This window comes from Eublepharis macularius, chromosome 1 (assembly GCF_028583425.1).
Source record: "Eublepharis macularius isolate TG4126 chromosome 1, MPM_Emac_v1.0, whole genome shotgun sequence".
NCBI lineage: Eukaryota > Metazoa > Chordata > Lepidosauria > Squamata > Eublepharidae > Eublepharis > Eublepharis macularius.
In genome coordinates, this window is record NC_072790.1 from 157,021,536 (window position 1) to 157,033,819 (window position 12,284).

Genomic DNA, 12,284 nt, shown 5'->3' on the forward strand with positions numbered 1-12,284 from the left:
CATGTTTCAAGCATCTTCATTGATAAATTAAGGGGCTGCACTATATACATATTAAGCACCTCTTCCACATTCCCAGGTCATTATCATAATAATTTTAATAAAAACTGTAGTAAAATTTTAGTTTTCTTCATCATTATAAAATCCTCCCTCTTTAAATCACACATCACAACAGCAGCCATACAACTAACAACAGCTTTAGGAATACAAATGACGATGTAAAACTGTGCAAAACTGCATTAGTTATTTTAAGCATTTAAAATTCAGGAAGAAACACCACCAAAACCAGAGACAATAAAGACACATGGTCATGAAAGTAATGCACTTAGATTTTCAAAGAAAGAGTTGGAACAAACAGCTGAAAAAAATCTGGAAGCAGCAAGACAAATTGTGGCAATTGTGACAAATGTCCTGGAATTTATGAAGTGATAAGAAATGATACTGATAAATGCCAATATCTTTATAAGAGTAGCCATTGTTGTCTAGACCGATCTACAAGGCCCATCTTTCCAAAAGTCACTGTGGGCTTTAAACAGGAGATACATGGAATAGGCAGTCTCTTTGAGGAGTGTGCTTTCTTCCAAGAATCCAATATCTTTAGAACAGCTGGATCATTGACTCCCTGGATTTTCCTACTCCAATCCATTTAACTGCAAATACAAAAATATTTTTTGCATCAAACATTGAAGAAATGGTTGTTTTGCAATATCAAGGAAATCACATTTTGCCAAAATAGTAGGCTTTTCAGTAACTACCAGCCATCTCTGGGCTAAATGTGTGTTGCATTAGTCCTTAATACTGTGCAGTTACCTGATTAGACCATGGCCAGAGTTCTTCAAGCAATTCAGCCAGGCATTGCAAAACTGATCCAGAAAAACTTTAGGTTTACTGGCAAAACTACACATTTACTAAATTATCTCACAACAGCTAACATACTAAATTGTAGAATTTGCAATCAAACCAAATTGAACTTAAAACTCAAAAATAGTCAGTGATAACCATGACTTCTAAATCCAAGTGTTGAGTATAGAATTAGTGTTGCTCAGCAGATGGAACTGGCACTTGTGCTTGTTAAAACTGTGGTTGAGCTGGATGCACAATCCAGCATCTTAAAATCACCAATTACTACTTTTACTACAGAACAGTAATTTCAACAGTAAAGTAATAATTGTTAAGACTATTGCCCTTCTAATAAGCAAAGGCAGTAAAAGTGATCTGGAAACAAAAGGTAAACCAGTTTATAAATAAACGGGAAGATCCACACCAGTTCGGAAAGCTGAACCTGTAAACTTTGATAGATCATTTCACTGAACATGACTTGCAGAAAGCAATTGCTTCTAGAAATAGCTACCTATACAAATTAAGACCTGCAGGGCCACTTCACCCATTACATTGTTAATAATTATGTTTTACAGACACATATCTGCACAAAGGGCATAAATATAGCTGGGAGTAATATGTTGTAGATGACTGGGGAAGGCAATGGCAAACCACCCCGTAACAAAAGTCTGTCAAGAAAACATCGTGATGTGACATCCCCCATGGGTGAGTGATGACTCGGTGCTTGCACAGGGGACTACCTTTACCTAATATGTTGTTACAAGTAACAAGGCATCCATCACCTTTGAAGAACTTCTTTTTCTATTGGGTCACTTGAACCATATGCTAATTTCACTTACCTGGAACACCTAACTCCATTTCTATAAATCGAACATAGTTTTGTGCATTTACTGGAAGATCATCAAACGTCCTTGCATGTGATATGTCTGTGTTCCATCCTGGGAGTGTCTCATATTGTACCTCTACTTTATTTAAGACTTCCTGGTTTGCTGAGAAGCATAACAATGATGTACAAATGTAAATCTTATCATGCTGATGACATCAAAATTGGTTTAATAATTCAGTTTGCAAACTTTTGCAACTCCAAATTACCCAAAGGATTAAGACAAGTAACACTTTACTGAGAATTCATTTCATACTGACTTTCAACAGACTGATTTTAATAAAGTATGCTAAAAATATGAGGAAAAAACAAGAGTGTGGCTATCCCAAACAGCCGAGGCTGTCTTAAATGATTTAATAACAGATTATAATTTAAAAATACGAGGAATTAAAAATATGAGGTTCCCCCAAAGTCCTTTGCACAGATGAGATGGAGGGAAAGAAAGAAAAAACTAAATTACATCTCACTACTCTATATGTTCTAAGGTTGATCATCATGAGCCAAAATAAGTAATGGTATGAATTCCAAGACTGGGGAGCTACATCCAAGAAGTAATTCTAGGGGAACTCTAGATACTACACTGATAGTGGCAGCTCCAGCAGCAAATGGAGGACTGCCTTCTTTTATATGAGCTTTTATTCTTCTTGCAAGTTAATTGGGACTTAAGTATGAAGATAAGGTGTAATATAACAGAATGTCACTTTAGTGGTTAAGAGCGGCAGGACTCTAATCTGGAGAACCGGGACTGATTCCCCACTCCTCTGCTTGAAGCCACCTGGCTGACCTTGGGGCAGTCACAGCTCTCTGAAAGTTCACTCAGCCTCACCCACCTCACAGGATGATTGTTGTGAGAATAATAATAACAACACACTTCGTAAACCGCTCTGAGCGTGACATTAAGTTGTCCCAAAGGGCAGTATATAAATAAAATGTCATTATTATTGTTATTGTTATTAATCTTGCAACACAAACCTCTCATAGACAAGCTATCACATGAACACAAACACAAATTCACCTGGAAAATGAGGTATGATTTTATCGTTTATTTTGTAAGAAATTCCAACTTTAATTTCTGGAAATACATCCAAAATGTCCAATTTGGTAACAGCCAGTCTGTTAAAAAACAAATTAATGATATTTTAGTTAAGTACATATACATGTGTAAGTCATTAGCTTGTGAATCAAATTTAAGAAGGTGTACGTACACTCAGTTTGAGAGGAAAATATGAACACATACCATTTACAAATATTGTACATTTATGCTGACAAACAAGCCATTTAAGCCAATGTATTTGCATTTGAAATAAGCTACCTCTGTTCCCCTAGATTTCATTTCTATATAGCTTTATGAACCACCTTATCTTTAAAATTACACATGAGAATACCTGTGTACCTGATAGATGGTATCTTGAACTTTATATACTATGCTGGGCTTCAGAATTCCTACCACTACAACAATCTCTGCCCTGAACTTGCCCTGTCCCCTGTAGAACAGCAGCCACAATTGAAGTAGGAAATGAAGCCTTTACATAAAATGTATAGAAGTTGTGCTCCAGAAGCCATTTTCCTTTCACAAGGTATTTTCGCATCTATTTCACCTTATGCCTTTCCACTGCTTTTTGACCTCCTCTCCTTTTACAAGTTCCTTCCATAGCCAATAGCTTTCCACATCACTACTAAAAGATATTTAGATACTCCTGTTCTCTATGTTCTGACCTTTGTTACATGCTTTTGATAATCCAGATAGTGTTTGGGAGAGTTTAAGGGCCTATATTCTGCTAGTCCACTCAAAGTTCAAAATCTTCCTCCAGCCTAAGGAGCCATCCTCCAACAAATGGTTCTTCCACTCAAAGTACAGCCCTTTATGCTGGAGGAAGGCTAGGCCAGAAGGCTTTAAACTTTGCTGAACAGGATGGGAGGATACAGGTTAAGATTATTTGTGGAGAGCAGCCAATCATCCCCAGGAAACCTAATACTTGTTATACATATTGATATATAATCTTTCTACTTAAAAATTCTTTTCTTTCACGCTCTATAATCTGAAGCCACAATGCACATTTAGCTCAGAAAGCTTTCCTCAAGAAAAAAATTACAATAAAATGTAATGCAAGCAGCTGATAGCTTTTATTACAATATTATTGTAACTTTTAAGCTAGTTATTTCTTCTAAAGTGTGACTCTGAAAATATTGTTTATTTTCTACATGAAAGGCTGATAGTTTCATTTCTGTTCTTGACAGTAATTCCACTATATTCTATAATCTGTGATGTGCTAAATAATGAAGATCACATCTTGTTACCACTTTGAATTACTCACGCAGTAAATCCATTGATCATGTGGGCATATCTAAGCAACACAAGATCCAGCCAACCACATCTTCTTTTTCGACCTGTGGTCACACCAACCTCCTTTCCTCGTGTCTGCAGCAATTCTCCTGTTTCCTAAGAAAAACAGAACATATTATTATGTTAATAACTTGAAAGATTATTGTTACTCTCTATTTATAACCAGAATCTGTCAGCAATAGAAGACCAAAAAATATATTTTAAGGTTCCCATTCCTAAGTAATGCACAAAAACTACTGATTAGGATAAAAATGCAAATACAGGTGCAACCTTCAGAATGCCAGGTCTATATTATCAGTGTGCAAAAAAAATGTAAGCAGGCCATTTTCTCAAGACTCTATGTTGACTCTGCTGTATAATGCCTACCAGCTATCTCACATGAGTGCTGCAGCTCAGTTATTGTTAGTGAAGTTGTCCAATCCTTAGCAGCCTTAAATAGCTAGTCCTGTTGATTCAGCTTGGAATCAGAAAAACAAACTGCTTCAAGAACACTGCAACTAGTAATAAAGATTCTGTAACTAGAAAGTTAAACAATACTGCTGCTGATTCATGAGCAAAAATAGAATTCTCTCTGAGAGAAATACAGGCTTGGCAGGACTGTGGAATAAGAAGCTAAAAACTTTTTAAAAGCAGATGCAACTCAAAATATGAAGGCAGCAAATCTGTGAACTGAGAAAAATTACATTTCAGATAAACACCAACAGTTTAAGAATTGCAGTTTTGTACAGAAACTGATGTTGGTACCGTGCAACCATATTGTTGAAATCTGCACATCTATTTCTTCCTCCCAATTACTCATGTTCACTTTAACATTTTACTTACATTGTCCTGTTCTGTAGGAAAGGCACCAATTCCAACTCTAGTTGTATAGGCTTTCACAACACCATATACTTCTCCAACATTTTGGGGAGGCATGCCCAAGCCAGTACAAACACCTCCCACAGTACAGTTTGATGAGGTCACAAAAGGGTAAGTACCTATGGGGGAGGGAAGAAAAGGGATAAACAACAAAACACAGTTTGATCAAAAGTATGAGGGCAATGAGTATTGAAAAATAAATGAACAGCAAGCATGTTTAGAACTTTGAGGCAGCATATATTTGCATTTATTAAAATATTCATATTCCTCGCAGAAGCTTATAAAGGTGTCTTACAGTAAATATAATTAAAATTTAAAAATATGAGCAAACAACAAAAATCCAGTATCTAGTAATTACCCCTTTGTCACGGAGATATGCCTTTTTTCCTATAGCTTGGAATTCAGAGAACCTGTTAACCCCACCGCCAACACAATATTCTAGTGATGATTTTAAAAAGACAATTCAAAGAGCCCCCTAGTGGCACCAGGGAAAAATGCTGTCACAAGAACACAGAAAATGGTGGGAGTGGGGGGGATCCTGAATTTTCCCACTCAGACAGGAGCCATCCAGACTCTATTGAGATCTTTCCCCAAAACTTCGGAGCAAAGCTGGTTTGAGAAAGACTGGAGAAACTCCAGGAGTACACAAATGCATCACAATGTTATGGGGAAACAGAAAAAAAATCCCTGTTTCCCAACAGCATTGAATCCAGGGCAGCTAACCAGTGTGGAAGTCACCATCAACAGATGCACAATAGTAACTTGATTCCTTGAAATAAAGAACATTACGTGTTATTAAAATAATATACATTCTTTCAAATCTTTAGGCAATACAAAAGAAATATAATATAGGTACACAATTACCATATTTCTCCAACTCCCAACAATATATATGCACAGTACAAAACATTACACACTGCTATTTTTATGGCAAGTGCACATTCTATAACACCTTTCTGAACAAAAATTCTTAATCTTTATACTCACCAAAATCAATGTCCAGCAGTGCTGCATTGGCACCCTCTACTAAGATTTTCTTTGGTGGGCCATGCAAAGCTTCATATATAAAATATACACCATCCCTCACCATTGGTTTGATCCTTTCAATGTAACCCTAAGACAAACAAATGATTTTTAGAGGTTAAGAGACTACTGATTAATGGGATAAAGTCACTTGGACACTTCTTCATTTTCTACAGAAAACTCATGCAATTAGCTTACTAGTTAAAGACAGTTAGTTTTGGTTCCTGTTTCTGTCAGAAGCTGTCCCCTCACTCCCCCCCTCATTAGAATATACATAGACAAAACCATCTGTCTACAACCATTATGCCATGATTATGCCAATCTTCTAGATAGAGTTTTACCTTGAGTCTTTTCAATTCTCCTTCAATGTCTATCTCTAAAGTAGGGTAAATAGACTTGTATTGATTGGCCAAGACTTTGAATCTAAAAAGTAAAAAAGTTAGTCTTTGCATTACGTTCTGCTTGCAATATTTCCAGTGAATCTGTCATACAATTCTGACAAGTGATTTAGAAAAAAAGGAAATTTATGAATAAGACATCCATTAATATTTTTAAAGGATATGAAAACCAGACTCTACAAATAAACAAACTGATAGCCCTATTAGTACATTTATTTGAAATATAACATTACTCTGGAGAAGAGGTTACCTTTCTGAAAATTCTTTGAAGTCAGAAACTAGATCACACATTCTGAGCCCACTTCGAGCTGCTTTAGAGGAATACACTGGACCAATTCCCTTTTTTGTAGTTCCCAAGCTTTAAAACACAAAATTTTTTTAAAAAAACACATACAGACACTAAACAATCTGGTGACTCTCAAAACATATAGACTACATTGCTGATGTTATTCTTTAAAATATATGTAATTAACTTTGAAAACAACTTAGTATATAAGAGAACAGACTTCCAAACTACCATTTATACTTCCATTTATACTTCTATGGAAAAGAAATGTAGGAGGAAAAGGGTTATGTTGCCAAGAGGTGAAACCCCCACCAGTAGTGCAAAAGGTGGGTGGGTATCTACGCCAAGTACTGGTTTTGCAGCAATAAACAAATCCTTAAGCAGGATAGAAAAGGCTACAGAATAAACACTTATTTTAATATCTTAACCTTGAAGATGAACAAGCAATATATATTTATAAAATAGTATATTTCACCTTTGAGTTAAATGCTTTCATACTATGCAACTCTCAACAGACTTTCAAAAAGGTCAAGTTGCCTTAATGCAGAGAATTTTATTAATGGTATGAATGATAGGCTGTTAGGAATACCAGTTCTCATGATTACTTAAAAAACAAAGAACTACTTCTATGTTTAAAAAAAGGAATATATATATGGGATGTAACATCCATGAAGAGTTACCAAGATCTAAGATAGTTTCATTTCAGTCATTCTGAGTTTGTTTCCAAGTTTGTTGTCAGAAGTCCAAAATTTGTTGCAAGCGGCCCTATAGTATACTTTTCAGCCTTTTCTCCTGTTAGTCCACACATACAATAAGCAGCAAATTTATCTTCACCAAGAAACAAGCTGATCTGCACCAGTGTTCACTTAAAAGCCTATGAAAGCAATTATTATGCATGAAAAAAATATCACTTCTGCATCTTGGAATTCCAGGCCTCCTTCCAAGAGTCTCTTAGCACTTAACTGCTGGCCCAAGGCTTCCTACTCCTTCTGTCAGATCAAACTCAGACTACCTAAGGAAATGGTGCCAATTCTAAGACTTCACAGCAAGTCAGCCAACACCATCAAATAGGCTGGACAAGCAGAAAGATTGGACAGTGAGTATAATGATGAAGAAACCATAAACCACAAGACAAAAAGAAGAGTGCACAGGAATACTGACACAGCATGTTGTTTATGGGTGGTGGTGGTGTGTCTTTGCTAGACTCATTTAAGCGAAAGAGACAGAATTGGTAAAATAATTTTCATTCTATGTCATGTTATGCAACACTAGGACAAATAAATGCCATTATTTACAACAAACGGGCCAAGTTCTAAAATTTAGGAAGTATTCTCAGTAAGCCAGTACTGCAGTAAGTTCAAAAAGGTAACCACATAATTCATATTGAGGTGATGAAAGGACCAGCCTTGTTTGTTTAGTTCCACTGACGTTATTATTGATGCTGCTCATGGAGAAGCACGGTCAAGTGAAATAATCACAAAGAGATAAGCTCTGCCCTAGGCCACAATTTTCTTGTTCTCACTGACTGTGTTATAACTAGAGATGGGCATGAACTGAAATACGAACAAAAGTTTGTCACGAACTGGGCTGGTTCATGAACCAGTAGTTCGCAGGAGCACATTTCTGACAAACCGTGATGAATTGCTATGATTTTTAAGGCGGTTTGTTTGTTTTGTTTTTTGGTTCATCACTGCAGACAACCTGGAGCTGATCAACCTATTCCCTAGGCAGTGTGTGTCTGTGGGCGGGGGGGAGGTGGACTTCTACAGACCTTCTGCAGCCCTGGGAATACCGATGTCAGCACTCCAAAGCTTGATAGGCAGCTCTGGCTGCCAACCAGAGAGTTCCCATTCTGCTCTATGAGAGCAGAAGGAGTATAACCACCAGCTCTCAGGTGAGTGGTTTCAGTTTCCAGCAGACAGTTAGACAGGGAGGAACTGCTGTTGGATTTTCAGTCACAGAGGGAGCTATCTGAAGCTTGTGCTTGACATTCTGGTGCTTCAGGGGTCTGAAGCACCTGCTTCTGTTCCACAGCCAGGCTCAGGGGCTAAACCTAGTGGGTCACTTATCTGAGGAGTCTTTTATTATTATTTTGAGCACCTCTCCCATAGGGTTGCCAGCACCAGGTTGGAAAATTCCTGGAGATGGGAGGGCCTGGAGAGGGTAGGGTTTGGGGAGAGGGACTTCAGCAAGGTATAATGCCATAGAGTCCACCTTCCAAAGCAGCCATTTTCTCCAGGGGAACTGATCTCTGTCACCTGGGGATCAGTTGTAATTCTGGGAGATCTCCATCCACCACCTGGAGGCTGGCAACCCAACTCTCCCAGTGCCAGCCTCAGGGGCCAAGCTTAGTGGGTTCCTGTGAGGACTTACAAAATACTTATTATCAGTATCATTATTATTTAGAATACCTGACCCAGATGGAAACGTGTCTGGGTGGGTCAGGGCTCTGGACTACTCCCTGTCCTTGCCAAGTGTGAATGCAACTCCCCCCCACCAGGGAATTCTAACCTCTATCCCTATGGGTCCTCCTGTCCCCTAGTCCATCAGTGCCTGCCGCCCCCTAGATGCATCCCAGCAGAAGGACCTGGTTGTCTATAGCTGGATTCGTTCCAGGAGGATCTGAACACCTCCCCCTTTGGAAATTCCTTGCCACTAGAACATCCAGGGCCTCGATATCACAACAACTTGCTGATGCAGCTGCCCACATCACCCTCCCCACACCCTGTCCCCTATTTAACCTGCTCCTCATGAGTCCCCTCAAGAATCACCCACCCTGTTGTGGAGATGGATTCTGCTGGTGGAAGGCTTCCCTCTCAGCCATCCCACTGTGGAGATGGACTCTGGTCACCTCAGCTCTCACCCAGGACCCTATTTCCATCTCCCCCGAGAACTTTCTTTCCTCTCAAAGAATATTTTTGTCTTTTCTATCTGCCCTTCCAAAGAACATTTCTCCTCAAAGACTACGTCTTTTCCCCTAATAAGATTTCTGTCGCCCCCCCCCCCAAGGTCTCCTTCCCCCCAGGACTGACCTTCCCTCATGGATTGCCTGTCCTTTCCTGTACAAGAATATTCCTGTCTTCCCAAAGAACATCTACTCCTTCCCCCGAAGATTAACCTCCTTTCATAGTTTGTAACTGTCCTCCTGTCCTTTAAAAGAATATTCCTGTCTCCCCAAGAACATCTCCTTGACTGTCCCCTCAAAGAGTACTTCTGTCCCCATTCCAGCCCCAGAGCAGTTTTTCTGCTCCCAGGAATCATCATTCCACTCTGAAGGCCATCATTTCATTCTCAGAGGAAGATTCTCTAACTCCACCCCATGTTTTCATTGCAATGTTTTGGTGCTGAAATGCATTTCAACGGAGCCGATGCACATCATAGCAGTTTATCTGTTCCTAGAGACCGTCATTCCACTCTGGGGGCCGTCATTCCGTTCTCAGAGGAAAATTCTCTAACTCCATCCCATGTTTTCATGCAACTTTTTGGTGCTGCAGTGTATTTCAATGGAACCAATGCAAGTCAACTGGCATTCGTGGCTCCCCTTACATCTAATGGAACTTTCCTGGGGGCACCTGCTTTGGAGGTCTATAGCTCGGACATCCAAAATCCAATCTCCACCAAACTTGGCGGGTGGCTGGAGGAGAGCCTGCTGAAGACTTCCTGTGAGTTTGGTATCTTTGATTGTCAAGGGGGCTGTTCTTTGGCCACCAGAAGTGACATAACGAACTGAACGAACCAAACAAATCGGTTCACGAAATGGCCAAGTTAGTGTAAGTTCATGAAACACGACGAACCACAAACTGTCATTTTCCCAGTTCGTGCCCATCTCTAGTTATAACATTAAAATACACAATCAAGAACTAAGATCTAAAAATCACCTCTTAAAGCTTTAACACAGGGTATAAAGATTTCCTAACTACTCAGTGCTATAACATCATTATTTATTATAAGTGGGTGGGACTAGAACCCAGAAAGCTCTTATCCAATATTATCTATTTATCCTGGTTCTGATCTTTAGTATGCATCATGATTTTATCCTAAGATGTTATAAATGCTGAACTTTGAATGTTCTAAGCATCTTAGGGCCAAGACACCTGAAGGATCTCCTGCACTTGTATGAATCTGCCTGGGAACCATCACAGACCTTGCTCCAATTTCCCTTACTATCAGATGCAAGAGCCTGTGATAGGACCTTGTGCCCTGCTTTCAGAATAACCTTCCCACAGCTGGTGTTTAGTCTTTTTAGGTTCATGTCCCAGACTATGACTTTTTGCAAATTTCCTCACAATTCTTTTCTTTTCTTACCTCCAGTTGGGAAGTTCCTTTTAAGATTTACTACTGATAAATAGCTATGCTGTCTTAACAGGAAATGTTAACATATTACCCTTTGAATTTTTATATTTTTTACTGGAAGCTACCTAAAAGGCTCGTGGCAAGGAGCCAGGATAGACATTTTTCAAACAAATAGTACTACAGAGCATCTTTAATAGGATTCATACTTGTAACTGAATTGGCAAAAGAGCCAATTCCATTTTATTGTTTTTAAGACTTAGTTTGTAATACTGGTGTAAATAATTTTTCCCATATTTGACAAAAGACAACATACTTCTTTCCTGCTTGTTCTTTTCTTTGCTGTTCTTGGATGCCATCAGCAGCTTGATGGAAGTCAAATACTAAGGAATTTGAAGGGTACAAAATGAACTTTTCTATATATATACACACGAGTATCAAACTAAAATGTACTAGTACTTCTAATTCATTTATCTCCAAATAGTGTAATTTGAGGAGGTCACCATTTTCATTAGATATATAAACAACAAGGAGAGAACACTTTGAGAAAATACATTATTTTTATAGCAAAATACTTCACATTTGTGAAGACAGGAAATCAAGGAAAGCATAAGCAGTGCTCTTGTCCTTGCAAATCAACTGATGTCATTCAAACACTGAATTTTTAAAAAAACATTTATGTTTCTTAAGATCCATAGACATCATAAAGATCTAAAAATCATCTCACTCATGAAAAATACAGAAACCAGTTTCAAACACAGATGACATCTTGCTATACAAATACTTAGGGGATAAACTAAAGTTTATCATGGATATTTTAAAACTGAGAAACATATGAAGTAGTAAACAAGTATGTTCAAAAGATGTGCTATTTTATTACGCGCAAAGATCCAATGGAGACTGTCATGTGGTTAAAATAAAAAAGGACCAAACTTAATGAATTCAAAACAAGTGCTCGCTCCATAAATGAATATTAAAAATTTGAAAAAGATGCCTCCCTTCACAGAGATAGCCAGCAACATGGTATGATTCCACACTGCAAGGAGAGTATGTGAATAGTGTAAGTATGCCTGGTCACATGGATCCATTTGTGTCACAAAAATCAAATCTCAAAAGAAATCTATCAAGAGCATTCCCTAGATGAATGGTTGGAAAATTATCTACTTTTTGAACATACATTACTGTAAATCAGTTTAAATTTAGACAGATGCAACATTTGTCTGATTTAGACATTCTTCTATGAGCCTGATATGTAACCTGACAGCAAGGTTAAGTCAGTTTTTGACAACAAAAAGCTAGTTCTGAAAGCAGAGTTTATTTAGTGTAAGTATTGTGACTTTTTCATTAGGAACTATGTATTGATTA

At 38.1% G+C, this 12,284-nt stretch overlaps 1 protein-coding gene across 1 annotated transcript in view; it reads right to left on the bottom strand.

The window, feature by feature from the left end:
* The window catches only part of ADSS2 (adenylosuccinate synthase 2), a 53,525-nt gene continuing 41,241 nt past the window's right edge, over positions 1-12,284 (bottom strand). The window contains exons 5-13 of the mRNA XM_054987685.1: positions 11,236-11,302; positions 6,594-6,701; positions 6,287-6,368; positions 5,910-6,036; positions 4,887-5,041; positions 4,036-4,160; positions 2,736-2,833; positions 1,677-1,826; positions 1-647 (exon numbers count right to left, since the gene is read on the bottom strand). Of these exons, the coding sequence (XP_054843660.1) occupies positions 595-647; positions 1,677-1,826; positions 2,736-2,833; positions 4,036-4,160; positions 4,887-5,041; positions 5,910-6,036; positions 6,287-6,368; positions 6,594-6,701; positions 11,236-11,302 (965 nt within the window). The 3' untranslated portion in view covers positions 1-594. The remainder of the gene's footprint in view (positions 648-1,676; positions 1,827-2,735; positions 2,834-4,035; positions 4,161-4,886; positions 5,042-5,909; positions 6,037-6,286; positions 6,369-6,593; positions 6,702-11,235; positions 11,303-12,284) is intronic.